The 22773-nt window shown below is 34.8% G+C and overlaps 1 protein-coding gene across 2 annotated transcripts in view; it reads left to right on the forward strand.

Moving 5' to 3' along the window:
- Positions 1 to 947: 947 nt before the first annotated feature.
- The window catches only part of LOC145266926 (heparanase-like), a 118277-nt gene continuing 96451 nt past the window's right edge, over positions 948 to 22773 (forward strand). Inside the window, exon 1 of one of the 2 annotated variants that reach the window (XM_080122719.1) lies at positions 948 to 1254. In XM_080122719.1, the coding sequence (XP_079978845.1) occupies positions 1013 to 1254 (242 nt within the window). In that variant the 5' untranslated portion in view covers positions 948 to 1012. The remainder of the gene's footprint in view (positions 1255 to 22773) is intronic. The other variant, XM_080122718.1, reaches the window with a different exon arrangement.

Raw genomic sequence — 22773 nt, forward strand, 5'->3', positions numbered from 1 at the left:
ATACCGTGAATGTGAGTGTATGTATGCGAACGTGAATATGTGTACATGTGTGGACGTGGGCGCGTATGTATATGACATAGCTTGAAATGTGGATGTCTGTTTTTGTGTGAGACTTGAAAAAGGCTCGTACAAGTGTTTCAATAATTTTTAACAATAATTAGCGAGACCTGTGGAAATTCCACAGAGGAATCAAGGTAAGGTTTTGTTCGATACGTCTAAGTTTTTAAAAAATAAATATTTTGTACTTATTTGAATTCTTATGTTTCATAGTAAATAGAAATTGCGATCACTATTTTGTTCATATTTGGGGAAAAAATAAATGGGGGGGGTATGCAGTATGCACTAACAAAGTATTTCCCCTCATTTATTTTACGGAAACTGTATTTTATATGTAATTTCATTCTAAAAATGGATAAGTATCGAAAATTTCATGAAAATCTTACCATTAGTTTATTTTTGCTAGATTTATTAAACAGGGGTATGTTTTCCCGTTCGAAATGCTACTACATGGGAACGTTATTTTAAAGCGCCAATTATGTAAACACGATTTTCGTCTCGCATTTTCATTATTTTTGGTACGATTAAAAAATTTTTAATAAATTATTACTAATTTATTTTTCCCCTCTTTTAAATGCTACAACAGTTATATTGATAATATTAATTTATAATAAATGCGGTAATTCTGTGGTGAATATTGGATGTGCCTCCTGTACTTTCACCTAACAATTTAATAAAATAAATATAATGAAACTTAGAAAATACTACTTAAAAATAGCACGGTAACATAAGTGCATAACGCTTAATTTTTTTATATGACACTGTTTGCTGCGGATTTCGAGTCGCCTGTTCTTCTGTGCTGTACTGGCCGAAGTTTCATTTTTAGCGAAAGAAAGAAAAGAGAAAAAAAAGAACTTGAATAGACCGGAACAATTTTCAAGTGGTGATTATTTCCCCATTTACACCGGCCTAAACTTTCTGTCAGCTTTCAAAACATAGTAAACACGCACTCGTGATGTTTAAGATGTCCGCTTTTTTTGTCTGTGCGAAAAACGTTGTGATTTTATTGTTGCTTATTTGCAACGGACTTGCCAGGACGGAGGGGAACAATGAAATCATGGATAAACACGCGGGGGTTGTTTCCATGGATGTCACGGTATTTACATCTGGGGTCGCCGAAACCGTCTCGGAAAGATTTCTTTCTGTTACCCTGGACACGGGCCTCTTGCTTAATAATTGGATCCATTTAAATCTCAGGTAAGAAAACAATAAAATACAATTAGCAAAAAAAAAAAAATAAATAAATAAATAAAAAAAAGGCACATGAAAACATAAAAAAGAAACAACAAAACAAAAAGAGTTGTTTCTTTACAATAACCCCGCCAAGGATATAACCAGCGTAGTGTAATATGACAAACATGTTTATCTACAACAATCCCTCCATGAAAAGCAAAACATGATGCTTATAAAGATAAATACATATGCATATATATATGTATATATGTGAGTCCTTACTCATCAAGACCTGAAGACCACTCAAGGATAAAGTTCAATGGACGGACCTGAGAGAGCTTGCCCCCCCCCCTACTTGTAAATAATTTCCTTTCCCTTTTTTTTTTTTTTCTTCATTTTGCTGGGGATTATTATCGATTGCACACTTAACTTTCAGGTTACCCCCTCAAAAAAAAAAAAAAAAAAAAAAAGAATGAATAAAATAAATTAATTAATTAAAAAATAAAATAAATTAAAAAATAAATTAAATAAAATAAAAAAATAATAAATAAAATAAAAAATAAATAAAATAAAAATAAATTGAAAAAATAAAATAAAATAAAAATAAATTGAAAAAATAAAATAAATAAATTGAAAAAATAAAATAAATAAATAAAATAAAAATAAATTGAAAAAATAAAATAAATAAAATAAAAATAATTTGAAAAAATAAAATAAATAAATAAAATAAAAATAAATTGAAAAAATAAAAAAGTAAATAAAATAAAAAAATACATAAAATAAAAATAAATTGAAAAAATAAAATAAATAAATAAAATAAAAAATAAATAAAATAAAAATAGATTGAAAAAATAAAATAAATAAATAAAATAAATAAATTAATTAAAAAATAAAATAAAAAAATAAATAAATAAAATAAAAAATACATAAAATAAAAATAAATTGAAAAAATAAATAAATAAAATAAAAAATTAATAAAATAAAAATAAATTGAAAAAATAAAATAAATAAATAAAATAAATAAATTAATTAAAACATAAAATAAATAAAATAAAAAAATAAATAAATAAAATAAATGAAATAAAAATAGATTGAAAAAATAAAATAAATAAATAAAATAAATAGGTAAATTTCTACTGTTAGTTTCCACCTTAACATTTTCCTTTGCCGAAAATTCTCCGACACCAAGGTAGTGGATAAATCAGAGTCGGGTCTGGTGTTAAATTTGCAAAATATTTCTACCCCCCCCCTCCCCAGCTCTGTCAGGAGTCAAGAAACACAATCATAAACCTGTGCGTCAGAACTCTAGGGAAGGTAACAAATTAGAAGGTTCTCCAGAAGTAACCGTCGTAAAGGTAACAAATTAAGGAGTAACTGTCATCAGAACTTCTCAAAGAGTCCCAGAAGTAAGGCACAGAAGGTGCACCTTACCCACCCAGATAGTCCAGTGTGTAGGTAACGGAAGTAAACCAAGATATTTTCAGGCGGACAAAATGCCCTAAACGAACCCAACAACACAGCCTCAACTCAAAGACTGCCGCTAGAAGGAACCAATACTCTTAAATAATAACTAACTGTCACATATGCAAATCACTTCCAAGCCAACAGTAGGTATAAGCTAGAGCCAAAACGTCACCAGATGTCGGAATTTTATCTTGCTTCCAGATAAATTCGACGCTAAAGTAACATGCACGAAAACAAAAGAGGGGGAGGGGGTAAAGAATAAAATATAAATGTCTTGCTTTGAAATGAAGAAGAGATTTTATTCACAATAATAAGTTGCAAATTTTTCCCTTTGCGAGCATTAAACTTATGAAATGCCAAAGTAACATATAATGAAAAAAAATAACACTGGTTCTTATAATAAAGATGTCGGGTTTGTATTACTGTACACATAGATTCGAAAAAGGTGTTATAAATAAAAAACTATTCAAAATACTATTAAAAACCTGCCGAATATATGTCAACCTATGTCACGGTAACATATATTGAGCGAGTTTTTAACAGTATTTTATCCGGTTTTTTATTTATAACATCTTTTCCCACACTTACCGTGTTAAAGAGAGAATCAGACCCCATCTTGAATGTTCCAATACATCGGTAAACACTGTATGGTTTTCGAGCTGAATAAACATGTTACATTGAATAAAAACAAAAAAATATATCCAGTTAGGTAGAAAAGTAACTTATCTTGCCTTTGATAACATTTATTTGTTATATATTTGTTTTTTGACAACTTTTTCGAATCTATGTGTACAGTAATACAAACCCAAGATGTCATATCCATGAACAAATACAACAATAAGATTCAAAATAGTATCTCCTAATCACACTAGCATATGAAATAAATTTTAGGAGCGTACTCACAAATTGAAAGCCAGTCAGGCACCTGCCTTTTTCTTTTTTTCGTTTAAAGTCCTTTTAGAATTTTCTCTCCCTCCAGATGGATTTCAGAGGCAAGACCGCGTCGCTTGTCCGGGTTTTTTTACCGGCTTTTCTTCTTTGTAGGAGATTCCAAAATTCCTTGTCTCGTAAAATAAGGTATTTTCTTTAAAATAATTTCACTCCTTCTAAAATATGTGCAAAACCGTAGTCACGTAGATAATTTTCCGAAGTCTGTCTCGTCACATACCCGGGGTTTTTGTCGGGTTTTCTTCTTCTTTTTCAGCGCCGGGCAATGAACCAGTCAGCCAAGCTCCACGTCCGGGGAATTTCAAAAGAGAAAGAATCTCGCACTGGGCTCGTGACGTCATCACGGAGCTAGCATTTTCCTTTTCTCAAATTAAAGATAGTTTCATACAAATCCAAAATATATGAAACTAAAAATCAAAAAAAGATACGAAATACAAAAAATCATATATAAGAACCAGATAAAAAATAATAAATGTAAACAGGGGGGGGATGCACCATTATTCGTATAAAAAAAATTCCAACACAGGTCTTGCAAAGTCAAAAGAGAATCCGAGCCATCTCTGACCTCCAAATTTTTCAAGTCAAGGGAGTTGTTGGCAAATGTGTAGTTTAGCGGCGTAAATTATTTGACAGACAGAAAATTATAATAACTATTTTTTATATAAAACATTATTAGACCCTAAGGCTGAATTAAACCCCGAAAAAATTCATTTTTATTATTTTTTCATCATTTTTTATTCGACTAAATGTACAGCAATCGAGACCGGCATATTGTTTTTAATATTTGGCCTTTCTAAGGTTTGGCAGATTGGCCTTTTTAAGGCCAAATTTGGCCTTTTTTTACGTTCTTTCATGAATTATGTCTTTGGCCGCCATTTTTTTTTTTTTTTAATGAAAGAGCGTAAAAAAGGCCACATTTGGCCTTAAAAAGGCAAATCTGTCAAACCTTAGAAAGGCCAAATTTTAAAAACAATATGGCTGCCTCGATTGTCGTACATTTAGTCTAATAAAAAAATTATGCAAAAATAATGAAAATGAAATTTTTTCTCGTTTTATTTCAGCCTTTGTGTCTAATAATGTGTTTTATATAAAATTAAATAATTTTTATAAATTTTTGTCTGTCAAATAATTTACGCCGCTAAACTACACATTTACCGAGTTGTTTAACTTATTTTATTCACACCTTTAAAATGACGATCCATATAGGTTTTCAAGTATACTGAAAAGGAATATTTTTGGCGTGCGCTTGTGCATACAACAATGGCCACCACTTTTAACATAATAAATTACTTTGCTTAATATCCGGAAAAATACTTATTTGAAGAAAATTTAAATGCCGCATTCGTTTTCAGCATACTGAAAGTATCCTGTACCACCATTCGTCCATGTATAGAGTATTGTTGTCACATTTGAGCTGGTACATCCGCTATTAGTCACTCACTCCTGGACAGGGTTCAAAAAAGAGTCGCCAACCTGATAGATCCTGAACTCTCATATAGGCTTCAGCCTCTGTCCCATCGATGAAATGTTACATCCCTCTGCCTGTTCTATAAGTATTTTAATGGTGGATGCTCTGACAAACTACAGGCCCTTGTGCCCCTCTCGACGTAAATACCCCCGACAAACCTGACAAGCAGCAAAATTCCACCTCTACACAGTAGAGATCCCTAAGGCCTTCTACTCTATTTTTTCCCCAGAACTGCTAGACTTTGGAATGCCCTTCCAGGTTCATACTCCCCCAATTGTACTGACATGCAGAAGTTCAAGTGTAATGTGAACAGACATCTTGCTGCTCAACTCCTTACATAGCATCCCTGCAACTTATGGCCCCGATAGTAGCCCCTTACATCAAAGTGGTATGGTGCATTGCTTGGGGTGAAAATGGATTAAAAAAAAAAACTCTAAAACGTATAAAGATCGTCATTTTAAAGGAAAATGTTAAGCTGGAAACCAAGTAAAAGTTTACCAATAAATAAATAAAACAATTAAAAATAAAATATTATTGACTTTTAACGTTGAGGATTCACTTTTTAATTATAAGGTACTACTAAATTGATATCTCACTTTCGGACACATTCGTCGTCATGACGTTCATGAGGTGACATGTGACCATAATAATTCAAAGTTTTATAGCAAACAAAACAAAAATCAAAAAAAAAGTAAATAAATCCACAACAAATAAATGTTACCATCGGCAAGATTATAGTTGTAGTTATTTGGTGGGTTTCAATCAGTATTTTGTTTAATTTTCGATTTTTGGGCGATTATCGAGACTCCTAAGTTGTGACTCTTTTATGTCCAACCTTTTTTCTTGTTTTACCATAATATTTAACACTGCTGTTTTTTTTTTACTCTGAATAAACGTTTTAAAATAAGTGTTGTGCAGACGCCCACTAATTAACATAGGCGGGTGAGTGAGATATATAAAGGTATCAATCACCAATACCGGGAGAGTTCGGCAACGACCGCCAAATAGGCAAGACGCATATGTTGCCTCCAGTAAGACATGCAACACGCCACCTGCCGGAATATCTCCAACTGAAGTATCTCTGAAGACATGTGAATATGTATATAACTTTTCTTCCTAATATATTATTGTTATACCTTTACTTTCCGTGTTCTTGTTAATTATCTGTGATGACACAACAATAAGTTAAGCTACAAAGATTTTATTCCGGTAGGTTGAAGAGTAACTTATCTTGCCTTTGGTAACATTTATTTGTTATATACTTGTTTATTGACCACTTTTTTTCGGATTTTTAGGCCAAATTTCACGAATTTAGCTTTTTTTCAAGCAGTTTGGTCTTTTTTTGAATTTCACTTGAAATTTGCCCTTTTCCGATTATTTTATATATGTATTTTTATACAAAAAATGGTTACTCGTTCTGTCTTACACCATGTTCTGTTGTATGCTAAGTGATCAATAAAACTTTTTGGTCAGAAAGTGGGTGATTTATTTAAGTTAAATTGATATACAACTATTGTTGAGAAGCAGAAAAAAACATGGCAATGGCAAAGAAAATTACAAACATAGGAGAACAGTGTAAAAACAAAAAAAATTTTTATTCCGGTAAGTTGAAGAGTAACTTATCTTGCCTTTGGTAACATTTATTTGTTGTTTATTTGTTTTTTGACCATTTTTTTCTGTTTTTTATCTATAGCAAAATACCCTTTGTGTATTTTCTGCATAATTTGAATTAAACCAAACAGATTTTTGCCGAAACTAAACCTAAAATTTAGATTTGAGATCAGTTATCAGCTTCTGTAACGTGGCCGTGATGTTGCAAATTTTGTTCTTGAGTGCAGTTTCTGACAAAAGAGGAATTGCTGTTTACTGGGTTAGTGTACCGTTACATTTACATATAAACAATAGGAAATCTATACTCTTATAATTTTTTTTTTGTGTGTGTGTGTTGATATCTATATTAAAAACCCTTTTTCTATTAGTATTTATTTGCTTTCCCACCAAAGCAAAATGTGACACAAGGTCGTTTTTAATGTGGGGTTAAACCAGCTCCCCAAAAAGAAGGCAAAAGGGGCACTCTGGTTGGAACCAAAAATAATAATTGTCTCAGTATAGAGGGTTTCCCCTTCTTTGACTGAAACAAATTATCTTATGAATAGCATCAGAACAGATACTACATCCTGATCCTGGCCCAAGAACAACAGAAAGAAGCAAGCCTTTTTTCTATTTATTTCGTTATTTATTTGCTTCCCCACTGAACAAATTAGGCAGAAGGCCGTTTTCTAATGTGGAGAGTGAGGGGAGAAAGACCAGTTCCCCCGAGAGGGAACTGGATACTGACAATTGCTATGAAGGGTTTCTCTTACATTGACCAAAACTGATTTCTCAAGAGCAATGGTCTGATATGTGGGGTTGCTCCCACATGTGTTCTTTGATTGCAGTATCTGCCGGAACAGATACTACACTTTGATAACAGAAAAAAGATCTTGGCCCGAAGGCCAAGAGGAAAAAAGGCGAACCTTTTTTCTGTTTATTTAAAAAGAAAATACAACTTTGTTGTGTATGGATTGTGGGGTTGCATTCATATGCAAAAGATCTAGATACATTTCATATTCTTTAAACATTCATTTTAATTAATTCCCAGTTAATTTTTTTCCGTTTTCTTATGGGGTGATCATCTTTAATTAACTATTATGTGTAATCATATACATACAGATATTCTACATGATTTATACTTTTTTTTTTTTTTTTATTCAATTTTCACCCCAAACAAGGCACAGTGCCACTTTGAAGCAGGGGGCTACTATTAGGGAATTAATTAGCGGGGTCATTATGAAGGGAGAAGAGTAGAAAGATGTTTGTTAACATTACACTTGAACTTCTGCATATCATTGCAGTTGGGAAAGCAGAATCCCGGAAGGGAGTTCCAAAGACCCACAGTTCTGGGGAAGAAACTATTGGAGTAAAAGGCTTTCTTGCACCTAGGGATCTCCACTGTAAAGGGATGAGACTTAGTAGCTTGTCGGGTTTGTCGGGGGTAGTTACGTCGGGGAGGTACAAGTGTTTGCAGTTCGTCAGAGCATTCACCATTAAAGTATTTGTAGAACAGGCAGAGGGATGCAACATCTCGTCGATGGGACAGAGGTTGAAGCCCAGATGACTTGCGTAATATTTGTGTAAAAAGGTTATAGTAAATACAAACCTCTTTCTATATACATTTATGTATGCGTGTATATATCTGTTTAAAAAATTTTGCCTACCAAACTCCTCTGTCAGTTTTTAGTCTACAGACAAAACTTAATATATAAGGTATTCAAACTCATGCAAAACTTTATATTTGGGTTTTAGCCGGAGGAAATCGGTGCAAAAGTGTGAAAATTTTAAAAATGGAATTTGCCAAGTTAAATGACGTCATTATGAATATGCATGCATGACGTAATAGCTATCAGTTCATGTTTAAATTTTTAGCCTTGCAGCAAACATGTCTTCATAGCTCAGGCATTAACATAAAAGGAAAAAGTAAATCGAAGCTAACATTTTGGTTTTGATTCTAGGTGGTGGCGCACGAGTCATTTTGTTTTTAAACATTTAAAATCATTACTCAATATTGGATTCAATATAATCTATATATATAAAAGCGAAAATGTATGTATGTATGTATGTATGTATGTACGCTTTTCCTCGATGTCCACAAAAGGCTTCTTTCAGAGAAGCGCTCGCTCGGTTCACAACTTCTTAAAACTTTTTATTTCATCTATAAATTGTAATATCTCACACTTAACCACGGAGCTTGTCTGTCTATTTAATTTTATTGACTTTCAAACGTTAATTATTCCACATTTCCCGCATCGGCACGCGTTACATTCGGTTTTCGGTATAAACAAAAAGCGAAACTCGACTCTAATAACAGGCCCAGGCTCCCATTTCCCACCTCTCGGGAGCAGGATCCCCCTTTCCCTCCCCCCTCCCTCCATCTCCACATTAAAAAACGGCCTTGTGCCTAATTTGCTCAGTGGGGAAGCAAATAAATACAACAGGCCCAGGCGCCAGCTTCGGCGGCCCCGGGCGACAAGATCAAAGTGTAGTATCTGTTCCGGCAGATGCTGCAAGCAAGGACCAGCTATGACTAGCAAGGACCATATGTGGTAGCCCCACATATCTGAACTTGGTCAAGGTAGGGATCACCCTACGACCACAGTTACTATCCAGCTCCCATTTCCCACCTCTCGGGAGCGGGATCCCCCTTTCCCTCCCCCTTCCCTCTCTCTCCACATTAAAAAACGGCCTTGTGCCTAATTTGCTCAGGGGGGAAGCAAATAAATACAACAGGCCCAGAGCCAGTGAACGTTTGTCGACTTCGTCATATCAGACGGGGGAGCAGGTTTTTAAAAACAAACAAACCGATTTATTGACCTCATTAAAAACTGTCCCACACAAAATTCTAACTGCTGAATACCTATTGCCGTCCCGTCAATCAAAAACGAGCGCCTGTTTTTTTTTTTTCACACTTTACTATTTTCCAACTGCGCGTCGTCAAGGCTTTGTTTTTTTTTTCACGGGCACCTGTTTATTTTTCACACACACCTAAAAACACCCGGGCAACGCCGGGTACCCCTCGCTAGTCTATCTATAAAAGTGAAATTGTCTGTCTGTGTGTGTATGTGTGCGTACATTTCCCTACCAAACTACTCTGTCAATTTTAGTCTACAGACTCGAGATTTGACCTGAAGGGTATTGAGATTTGGGAAAATCTTTTTAATTGGTTTTCGGACAGAAATTTGGCTGTCAAGAGGTCAAAGTTCAACAATTTGACCTTTGAAAACTCTACCAAACTCCTCCGCCAATTTTGGATCTAAATACTTGAAATTTTAGATGTAGGTTGCTTGAACATGGATCAAACTTTTTCATTTGATTCGAGAACAAAACAATGAATGTTAAGAGGTCAAAGTTAAAAAAAAAAAATTTGACCTCTGCAGTCTCTACCAAATTACTCAGCCAATTTTTGGTCTAAACATTGGAAATTTTACATAAAGTGCATTCAGACATAGGACAATCTTTTTAATCGTTTTTTTTTTTTTCGCCGAAAATTTGACTGCCAAGGGGTCAAAGTTCAAAAGATTTTACCTTTGTGGTTTCTAGCAAACTATTCTGCCAATTATGGGTCTAAACATTTGAAATTTTACAGAAAAGGGTATTCAGACATGCAGCAAGCTTTTTAATCAGTTTTTGGGCGAAAACTTTGGCTGCCAAGAGGTCAAAGGTGAAAGAGCTGACCTTTGCAGACTTTACCAAACTCCTCTGCCAGTTTTGGGTCTAAACACTTGAAATTTTAGATGTAGGTTACCTGGACATTAGTCAAACTTTTTAATATATATATATATATATATATATATATATATATATATATATATATACATACATACATATGCACATAAAGTTATGAACAGTACATAAAGCCCAAGTAAAGCCGGGCTGAACTGGTTGGTTGGTTGTTTTTGTTTTATAGCATATCAACCCTTTTCAGGTTATTTCATGCTAAATCCAGTGATTTTGATTTGAGTATATTTGTTTTTTAAGTCGGTTTCTATTTAATCCATAGTTGGGACCCTAACAGGTACTATTAGTCCAGGTCAGAGTGGACCTGGGAGCAATGGCAATTAAAAGGTGGCTTCACACTCCCCAAAGCTCGCAAGCTGGGGCCTCACCATCGGATATAGTTTAATTTGATCAGTTAGTTTTTATTATTATTCAAGAAAACAAATTTTATGACTAAATGAGTCTTAGTCGGTCATGATGAAATCCAATGAAACAAATAAGGGATGGGAAACTCAAATCAAACTGTCAAGGACAAAAATCAGCCTTATGTTCAATACGGTTTAGTTGTAAAATCTCTAAAACTCGTAAAATTTTATTTTCTTACTTTTTAAAAAAATATTTGATTGGTTTACATAATTTTTGGAATATGACATCTTCATCCTGTAACGAATACATCCATCATACAAACTTTTCTGTATTTTCTTTACTTTTAATTGCCGTCATAAATGTACATTTGAATAAGCACACAAAAAGGATCAAATTCTGTAGAAATGGTTTTTTACCATAACCCTTCTTATGTTGAGTGTCTTCGACCTTTTTTTTTTTAATTTTTTTGTCGTTTTTAAAACTGCTTCAACTACTTTTCCCCCTCAGCACCAAAGCCAACGGAGCCACGACCATTGTCTTGATGACTTTTTTTCCTGTTGACTGAGGTATGGTTCATGTCATGTTCTAGAAGGTTCATGCTCCTAGACTTTACCTTCTCCATATGAAAACAGGTTAGTTTATTGTTAATTGCTTGAGCGTCTCCTCCCAGGATATGCTGGCAGTGGTTTCCTAGGCATTTTTTTTTGTAAGCCAGCACTGTAGAGGAAGAGTACTATAGTACTCTTCCTCTACAGTGCTGGTTATTAAAAACTTATGTTCTGATCCTTATGTCACATCGAACCTCCAGGGGAAAGAAATAAACAACAGCTATTTCCAGGAATCGCTTAAGATTTTCTGTTGATTACTTGGGACTGATTGTTAATCGCCTGGTTTGGTTGTTTTATGGCATATCAACCCTTCGGGTCAAGATCAAAGTGTAGTATCTGTTCTTCAGATGCTGCACTTCAATTTCTTGTTCTCTGTCAGTGGAGGAGAAATCTTTCACAACTGAGACAATTTTTATTTTTGTTCCTTTTCTCCACATTAAAAAAACGACCCTGGTGTCTAACTCTGTCCCGTGGGGAGACATTGTAAATAGGAACCCTATTCGGATTATTTAATGCCGAATCCAGTTATTTCGGAAATAGTATTCATGTTGCATCCAGTTATTTTGTAGAAGGTTTTTATTCTTCAAGCTCTTTGTATCTTCAATCACTAGTTTGTAGTGTTTGGTTTGGTTGTTTTATAGTGAATTTTATCGTTTTTGTTCCCTGCCCTTGCAGAACATGAATGAGTTTTGCATTATGAGAGAGAAAAGGATTACCTTATTTAATGCTTGGTACATTTTAAATTAGGAAATCAGTCAGGAAGAGGAGGAGATAGAAAGAGAAATGGGAAGAAGGAAAAAAAGGGGGGTGGAAGTGGGTTGTTGTTTTTGTTTTTGCAGAACATAATTAAGTTTTGCAAAAGGAAGTAGAAAGACACAAACCATCAATGCGTTTTATCTCAGCAAGCCAATATCTTTAGACAGCCTGAACTGGTAGCACTAGGAACCTGTAGGCATAACAGATAAAGTAGTAGGTAAAATTCAGTTGTAAAGTAACACTCTTCAGAAAGTTGAATGTCGGTGCATTACTTACGGAACAATGGTTAATTAAACTGCAGAAGCACCTGTTAAAAAACTATACAAGCTATATAATTGAATACTCCCTTAAAAAAAAAAAAAAACGAACGAAAAACGTAAAAGTATGTTTTTGTAAACCGCTCGTGAAAACTTACTGACATTCAGTTGACATTTACAGTATCTGTTTCATAGCACAAAATCAATGACTTAATTATTATATCAATCAGTGAATCTATTTTGCCCTTAACTCGCCAGAAGAAATAGCAACAATCAATGCATCAAAAGGAAATAAAGTGTGTTTTGGCGTGATTAAAAATCCAAAAATTGGAAGAATGCAAATGCAAATTATTTAAAATTTCTCTTCCAGCAATTTCTTTCCAAAGAACTGCAAGATCATTGAACTCTTTCCCTGCTGATTGTTTTCTTCCTACGGATAGCCTTAGTTTTGTCTTATTGTCTATGGAATTCTCATTAACCCTGGTTATCGTGTGGCCTTTTGACGCTGGTAAGCGTTGGCTAAGAAAACAATTCTCTCTATGCAACATAGTGTCCTGAAACACCCACTGTCCGCAATGCATACACATGTCCTGTGGAGAGTTGTGATAATGGCAGACATTCTCTGGTCTTACTGCAGACATTCCTAACTTTATTGACAATACGTTAACAACTTGTGAAGACAACAAAAAAGAAACAGTTTTAACTGGGACGTCTACTCTTTTGTTGGACGAGTGAGTTAAATTAAAAATAATTAAAAGTTTAATGCTTTGTAGGTTTCAAGTAAGAAGATAGATGTGTACACACACACACACACACACACACACACACACATACGCACGCACACGCACACATATTTAAAACTTTATATTTATTGGGTCCAATATAATCTATCTATATATCTATAAAAGTGAACGTGTGTGTGTGTGTGTGTGTACATTTTCCTACGCAATAACTCTGTCAATTTTAAGTCTACAGACTCGAAATTTGATATACAGGGTATTGAGATTTGGGAAAATATTTGTGATCGGTTTTCGGCCAGAAATTTGGCTGTTAAGGGATCAAAGTTCAACGATTTGACCTTTGAGAACTCTACCAAACTCCTCTAATAATTTTGGGTATAAACACTTGAAATTTTAGATGTAGGTTCCTTGGACATGGATCTAACGTTATAACTTAATTTGAGCCTAAAACAATAAATATTAAGGGGTCATAATAGGGGTAAAAGTTAAAAAAAAAATTGACCTCTGTGGTCTCTACCAAATTACTCAGACAATTTCTGGTCTAAACATTTGAAATTTGACATAAAGGGTATTCAAAGATAGGGCAAGCTTTTTAATCGGTTTGGGTCGAAAATTTGAGCTACAAATATATAAATCTATGTATGTGTGTTTGCATTTCTGCCTAAAACTTTTAGATATAGGTTCCTTGGACATGGATCTAATTTAATAACTTGATTTGAGCCCCAAACAATAAATGTTAGGGGGTCGTAATAGGGATCAAAGTTTTAAAAATCGACCGCTTTCTTTTTTTTTTTTCTTTTTTTTTTTTTGTTCAACATACACCTCCAAACATCCGGGCAACGCCGGGCTGAAATCTTAGTATAATAATAAATACTAAATCTGCATTAATCAAAATATCATATTTAAGCGTATTTTATGACCGGGCAATGCCGGGCAGTCTGGTTATATATATATTATATTAATATACCGGGCAATGCCGGGCAGTCTGGTTATATATATATTATAGTAAATAATTATGTCAGCCTCTTTAAGAAACTTGTTTCTTATCATTTAGCACTTTCACTCAAAATAATAGTCGGTCAATTTAGCTTGTATGCTCAAATTATTAGATCACTCTAACAGACGTTAAAAAGCATTTAAAAATAAATGTTTAATTTTCAACAATATTTCTCACGGTTAACGGTAGCCAAATGGATTAAGTCCTTGCTAATGAAGCCAGAGATGGCTTCTTTTGCCGCGTTCGGATCTATCGACTGGTGTTAATCGTGACACCCTGCACTGATGATTTCCAAAAGGATGAAGCCCTAGTGCCTGTAGGTATGTAATAATTTTTATAACAAATAATTATATATATATATATATATATATAACGGCTAAATAAAGACCAAAAAGCATAATGAATTTAAAAAATGAAAATAAAGGTTAGCTAACCAGGTTTCGTTCCTCACTTATCCAAGCTAAATCGAGGAAAATACGATTAAAACGAATAAAAAAAGTCATGAATATGGCGTGGGTAGGAACCTCCCCCCCCCTCCGAAATAAACGGGGGAAAAATTACATAGAGACTAAATTAAGTCCTAGAAGATTTTCTTTTTGCTTGCAAAGAGAAGGTCTCAAAGACTTATTAAAAAGAGTCTCTAAAATTTTCAAATGATAGGGAGAGCGCGACTTACTAAGGATCGTAAACATGTCAGCACTGAAATTCGTGGCACGCGCATGGTTATTTATAAGATGGTCGCAAATCGCAGAACCATACATATTAGAACATCCGAGGGTGAAAAATTTGCATAACGAATCTTTGAAGGCACATGAAAATCTAATCTTTGCGATGTTCGCCCAACATAGTGCACACTGAAACTACATTTAGATAAATAAATAATAGAATTATTATGGTAGGAGGGAAGAACATCTTTGCAAATAGACGACAACATAGCTGAAAAAACAACACGCGGGTTCGATGCAAAATAACACCGTTGCACAGACAAAGAAATTTGCTTAGCAAATCGGTCATTGATGTTACCTGGCCAATGTAGACGTAGGTACACAGGACATCTATTAGCTATAATTTCTTTGAGTTTATGAAAATTGGAAACTTTCTTATTGATAGTAGTTTCAACAATATCCAAGGGGTAACCATTATTACAAAGGGTCTTAGTGATAAATTTAAGTTTGTCATTCAAATTAACTTCAGAACAAATCATCAAGGCCCTATGTGCTAAAGTTTTGATTAAATTATATTTTTGGTTTATAGGGCACCCAGGCTAGTTTATTAGAATTTACAAAAAAAAATAAATAAAATCAGTAGAAACCATTTTTTTTTTTTCATCTGAAAACTTCATTTATCGGCTAAAAAATTTCGTCCCAATAATATAGAAGTGCCAAAAAGTTTTTAATAAAATTTCAATTAATAATTTTTTCTCTTTTTTCTTTGATGTGCCATGATGATTACTTTATTTTTGATTATCTCATAATTATCTTCATTCAACTGGCAACCTATAATAAGCTATCAGTAATAAAGTGTAAAAAATAAAGATTGGTCATCATTGAATATTCAATTAACAAAAATAATTTTTAAAAATAAAGATTCATCATTATTGATAATTGATAACTCATTTCTAGAAAGAAAAAAATTGAAAAAAAAACCCCACCTATTACAAAGTGCCTTACATAAGTTTCCAGCCTTTTTTCAGATGAGCACTTTTATTTAGAATACACACATGAAACTCTGGCCCCCTGCGAAGTAATCTCCTCCGGCTGCAATGCACTTGTTGTACCGTTCCAGCAACTTCTTGAAGTCCGCTTGTGTGAGTGTGTCAATGACCCTCATCACAGCCTCTTTCATTTCCTCAACTGTCTCATAACGACAGCCTCTTGGGTTTTCCGTGAGCTTAAGGAATAAGCAAAAGTCACAGGGAGCAAGGTCTGGAGTATAGGGAGGGTGAGGAACTGTCTTGATGCCCATCTTGGTCAAATAGTCTGTGACAAGGATTGAGTTACGGACTGCACCATTGGGACAAACTTTGCACAAATCTTCCGCATTTTCAGTTCCTCAGAAATAATAGTTTGTACAGTTCCCACACTGACATCAAACTCTGCACTTATTGTCTCTACGTAACCGTCTTTATCGATGAAATATTTTATTTGCCCAATCAACTCTGGTGTTCTGATTTCCTTACTCCTCCCACACCTCTCATCATCCCTCACAGACTCCCTGCCTTCCTTGAATCTCTTATGCCACTCAAAAACTGATGATTCATGCAAGATGGTCCAAAAGCAGTCTGAAGCATTCCATACATATCTATGGCATTTTTTTTTTCAAAGTTTAAAACAGAATTTTATTGCATATCGTTTTTCTAAAGTGTCCTTACATCAGGATGGCATTTTTGAAATTCATCAGCTATGACAATCAGTCTTTAGTAGGGGGTATTCCAATTCCTGCTGTAGCTGTTCATTTGAACCTGAAATCATAAAAATTGGTCAGACATCTCCTAAGATGTATAACAATAACAATTTTAAATGCTATTACAAAAATGTCTGGAAACTTATTTCATTACTTCATAATATGTTCATTATTCAGACTACTGTTCTTATCTGAAGCGTTATTTGACCAATGCAATGACCCATGGTGTAACGGATAAATTACTAAGTTCAGTTGTGACACTCTTCTGCAGATCAAAGGTTCAATCTTCAGACACTTAAAATATGATAGTGAATTATTTAGGACTTCTACCCTGTCATAGCTAACAGAACAATGGCATGATATTCTTGTGGATTAAATAAAGGGTTCTGTTCAAATTTTGTGCAGATTCCTGAATTCAACAAAGATTCCTGAGTTCAACAAAGATTCCTGAGTTCAACAAAGATTCCTGAGTTCAACAAAGATTCCTGAATTCAACAAAGATTCCCGAATTCAACAAAGATTCCTGAATTCAACAAAGATCCCTGAGTTCAACAAAGATTCCTGAATTCAACAAAGATTCCTGAATTCAACAAAGATTCCTGAATTCAACAAAGATTCCTGAATTCAACAAAGATTCCTGAGTTCAACAAAGATTCCTGAGTTCAACAAAGATTCCTGAATTCAACAAAGATTCCTGAGTTCAACAAAGATCCCTGAGTTCAACAAAGATCCCTGAGTTCAACAAAGATTCCTGAGTTCAACAAAGATTCCTGAGTTCAACAAAGATTCCTGAGTTCAACAAAGATTCCTGAGTTCAACAAAGATTCCCGAATTCAACAAAGATTCCTGAATTCAACAAAGATCCCTGAGTTCAACAAAGATTCCTGAATTCAACAAAGATTCCTGAGTTCAACAAAGATTCCTGAATTCAACAAAGATTCCTGAATTCAACAAAGATTCCTGAGTTCAACAAAGATTCCTGAGTTCAACAAAGATTCCTGAATTCAACAAAGATTCCTGAATTCAACAAAGATCCCTGAGTTCAACAAAGATCCCTGAGTTCAACAAAGATTCCTGAGTTCAACAAAGATTCCTGAGTTCAACAAAGATTCCTGAGTTCAACAAAGATTCCTGAGTTCAACAAAGATTCCTGAGTTCAACAAGATAAAAATCCCTGAGTTCAACAAGATAAAAATCCCTGAGTTCAACAAGACAAAGATCCCTGAGTTCAACAAGATAAAGATCCCTGAGTTCAACAAGATAAAGATCCCTGAGTTCAACAAGACAAAGATCCCTGAGTTCAACAAGATAAAGATCCCTGAGTTCAACAAGATAAAGATCCCTGAGTTCAACAAGATAAAGATCCCTGAGTTCAACAAGATAAAGATCCCTGAGTTCAACAAGATAACGATCCCTGAGTTCAACAAGATAAAGATCCCTGAGTTCAACAAGATAAAAATCCCTGAGTTCAACAAGATAAAGATCCCTGAGTTCAACAAGATAAAGATCCCTGAGTTCAACAAGACAAAGATCCCTGAGTTCAACAAAGATCCCTGAGTTCAACAAGATAAAGATCCCTGAGTTCAACAAGATAAAGATCCCTGAGTTCAACAAGATAAAGATCCCTGAGTTCAACAAGATAAAGATCCCTGAGTTCAACAAGATAAAGATCCCTGAGTTCAACAAGATAAAGATCCCTGAGTTCAACAAGATAAAGATCCCTGAGTTCAACAAAATAAAGATCCCTGAGTACAACAAGACAAAGATCCCTGAGTTCAACAAGATAAAGATCCCTGAGTTCAGCAAGACAAAGATCCCTGAGTTCAACAAGACAAAGATCCCTGAGTTCAACAAGACAAAGATCCCTGATTTCAACAAGATAAAAATCCCTGAGTTCAACAAGATAAAGATCCCTGAATTTAAGAAGGTCTTATTTGCCTGGCCAGTCCTGATTTTACTTTTAATTTTTATTAATGCATTTAATCTATTAATTAAATCAGGTGCGTACCTGTTCTTAAAATATTTGAAAATTTTCCGGGGGATACAGAATTTTATAACAGCTAAACCCTAGTGCCTGTAGGTATTTAATAATTATTATAACAAAAAGCATAATGAATTTAAAAAATAAAAAATGAAAATAAAGGTTAGCTAACCAGGTTTCGTTCCTCACTTATCAAAGCTAAATCGAGGAAAATACGATTTAAAACAAACAAAAATAGTCATGAATATGGCGGGAGTAGGAAAAAAAAAACAAATAAACGGGGGGGGAAAATTACATAGAGACTAAATTAAGTCCAAGAAGATAAAGATCCCTGAGTTCAACAAGATAAACTTAAAGAAGGTTGGCGGTTACATTGGCTCTAATGTTGTGCAACGAACACTTAAGATGAGAACAATAGTTCACTAAAGATGATCATCCCATAAGAAAACTGAAAAAAAAAAAAAAACGAATAGGGAATTAATTAAAATGAATGTTTAAAAGAATATGCAAATTAGCTAGGTAGTGTTTCATCAGTGCATGGTGTTATGCTTACCGCTGGTTGGAAGATTTGGACCCAGCAACGAAGCCATATTAATGATGGGGTAATTCTAATATTTTTCTCTAATTCTAATACAATTACCAATTTTGCTCTAAATTCTATAAATTCTAATACAATTACCAATTTTGCTCTAAATTCTATAAATTCTAATACAATTACCAATTTTGCTCTAAATTCCTGATTCCAATATAGTTACCAGTTCCAATTCTGATGCACGTCGATGACAGGCGTTGCTTTCTTAGAGTCTCACACCGTCAATATCTGCAACAGAGAGATGAAACGTTCAGGTCATGAATGCGTAAAGAAATTCAGTAATCATAGTAATCGCCAAACTTTCACAAGAAACATCCGTCTAGCAGAAAACACTATCACTAATTTCCCCCACTCTTTATCTGTGCCTAAACCTAAACGTAGGTTCCATGAACAAAGCTTCTTTCTTAGAACTGCACGCCTATGGAATTGTCTTCCATTTTCCTGCTTTCCAGCTGACTACAATATGGTTGCGTTCAAGTCTAACGTAAACAAGTTTTTGATGAGCCGTTCCATATAAGTTAACAAATTTACCGAATCTCCATTACTAACGGTCCTGGATATGACCTTAAACTATATCCGATGGTGAAGCCCCAGCTTGCGGGCTTTGGGGAGTGTTCAGCCACCCTTCAATTGCCATTGCTCCCAGGTCCATTCTGACCCGGAGTGGTAGTACCTTTTAGGGTCCCAACTATGGGTTCAATAGAAACTGACTTGAAAAAAAAACAAACAAATATATTCTATTAAAAAATGTTTCTTCAAAATCACTGGATTCGGCATTAAATAACCTGAAAACGGTTGATATGCCGTAAAACAAAAACAACCAACCAGCCAACCATTACTAACGGTTACTATATTGTCCAATTACTACTGTACACCCTTTAGCCCTTATCCTCGAGTGGCCTGTTGGCCTTGATAAGTGGTGATGCCTATGTAAAAAAAGGAAATAGTAATGCAATTTGCAAATCTCTCTGATCCATTCGGGCGGAATATGAAAATGGGAAGCATTATTGTGAGAACGTTTTTTTCATTCTTCTCATTGGTTTTAACACCGGAAAATAGGCTGAAATTTTGTTTCTGCTCTCCTTCAGCTCATCCCAGAATTTTGACATTGGTCAACGAAGAAATCTGTGATAATGAATCAAACCGTTAAAACCCCAAAAAGTAGCCACTTAACTCCCCCTCCCAGGCATCTATGACAAAAACACATCTGCAAACCCACCTACATCCTAGCAACACTCCTCCCCTCCTCCTCCGTCTATCGTTGAGAGTATTACTATCCTTACTACTTACGCAGGATACCGAACTTGCTGACATAATGACATTATTATTCCTTTTTACCTGCCTCCCCACGAGGGCAGAGTTAGACACAAGGTCAGTTTTTAATGTGGGGAAAAATCCAGCTCCCAAAAAAAAGGGGCACTCTGGATAGGAAAAAAAAAAAAAAATTGTCTCAGTCATGAAGGATTTCTCCTACACTGACCGAGGACAGAAAAGGTGAATTGTAGCATCAGAACAGATGGTATTCATTTGCTTCTTAATGAAAGCAAATTCGACACAAGGTCGTTTTTTTAATATGGGTGGGAGTACCAGCTCCTCCAAATAGGGGGCACTCTGGCAATATCCAAATAAATAGTAATTGTTTCGTTATGAAGGGCTTCCCCTACATTGACCAAGGACCAATTAACTTAAGTAAAGCATCAGAACAGATACTACACTGTGATCTTGTTTATATATTTTATTCCGGTTTTAAAAACAATTACAATCAATTTTTTAACAATTAAAAGTAAAATTTCACAAACAAAAACAAACTTAGGCACAAGGCCCTACAAAAAGTCTGGGGAGAGTGAGGGTGAGGGTGAGGGTCTTTGTAACTTTGGTAATTTGGAACTTTTTTTTTTTTTAATTACATTTTCACCCCAAACAAGGCACATTGCCACTTTGGTGTAGGGGGCTACTATCAGGGGCAACAACTACTGGGGTACTATGTTGGGATTTGGGTAGCAATATGTCGGTTCACATTACACTTGAATTTCTGCATGTCAGTACAGTTGGGGAAGCAGAGACCTGGAATGGAATTCCAGAGTTTAGCGGTTCTGGGGAAGAAACTACTGGAGTAGAAAGATCTTTTACATCTAGGGATCTTTACTGTGTAGGGGTGGGATTTAGCTGCCTGTCGGGTTTGTCGAGGGTGTCTATGTCGTGGGGCACAAGTGTCTGCAGTTCGCCAGAGCATTCACCATTAAAATACTTGTAGAACAGGCAGAGGGATGCAACATTTCGTCGATGGGACAGAGGCTGAAGCTTAGATGCCAGTTCAGGGCCTATCAGATTGCCGATTCTCTTTTGAACCTTGTCTAGGAGTGAGACACTAGTGGCAGATGCACCAGCCCAAATGTGACAGTAATACTCCATACATCGGCGAATCGTGGCCTTATAGAGGTACAGTATACTTTCCAGTGTTAGTAGTTTTCTAGCATGGTAGAGAGAGCTTACCTTCTTCACAGCGGCCCTGGCAATGCTTTCAATGTAATTGTTCCAACTCATGTTTCCTGTGAACGTTAGGCCAAGCAGCTTGAAAGATGTACTCTCAGATAAAGAGTCACTGGCCATTGCTATTGGTGGCAGAGAAGATTTCTTGTAATTATTGAATGAAACCAGTTTAGTCTTGGCAGCATTGAATGTGACCATCCACTTTTGTCCCCTGGAAGATTACTCTTGGCTGGCAACATTTACCACAATACCACATTCACTCTATGGGGTTAAACCTACTTAATCATTTCACAACGTTTTACACTGTAATCTTGGCCCAAAAGCCAAGGGGGGGAAAAAAACGACATAATTATTTAGAAGCCGATTTTCAACATGTTGCCATGACGTAGCCAGACAACAGATGGTCCATCAGGACAACGGAATGGACACCTCATAAACATAAAAGGCCAAAGGGAAGAACAAGAACGAGATGGAGGGACGATCTGATAAAGCACATGGGTCCCACATGTCAGCAGATAGGTCGGGATAGAGATAGATGGCTAAAGTCCGGGGAGAGGTTCCTCATTGAGTAATAAAACCCTTATTGATGCTGATGTTCATATGTTAACATTGCGAGAAGGTGACGTTTTTAAAAGTATACTGTGCTCTCACCTAACAATTTAATAAACGAAAATATCCCATAAAAAATTGAATAAAACTCATCTGACTAGAAATAATTCTGTGCTTGTTAAAATAGTCGACAGATCGATTTTTTTTAAATATATGGTTTTAAGCAAAAATAACAGTACTTAATTAATTGTCATGTCGAAAATAGTAACATATCCAAAAATACATCGAATAGAACAACCGCTATTGTGTTCTTAGTAAAAAGTCTATCGCTATGGTCTAAAACAGTATGTCAGCCATTAAAGTGACGAAAATGGAGATAAGTCAGTTTAACAAAAAAAGGGGAGATAAGTCAGTTTAGCAAAAAAAAAAAATATATATATATCTATACAAACAGCAAAAACAGTAAATTATTTTAATTAAATAAAATTTATTTCCATAAATATTAAAAATTTCTTTAAAAAACAAACAGAAACAATGGTTTCAATTATGTTTTTGTAAGTTTATATAAAAAAAGTATTCACGTCCCCTGTATTCGCAATCTTCACGGTGTT

This window comes from Euprymna scolopes, chromosome 42, assembly GCF_053919585.1.
Source record: "Euprymna scolopes isolate OS-2025 chromosome 42, ASM5391958v1, whole genome shotgun sequence".
NCBI lineage: Eukaryota > Metazoa > Mollusca > Cephalopoda > Sepiida > Sepiolidae > Euprymna > Euprymna scolopes.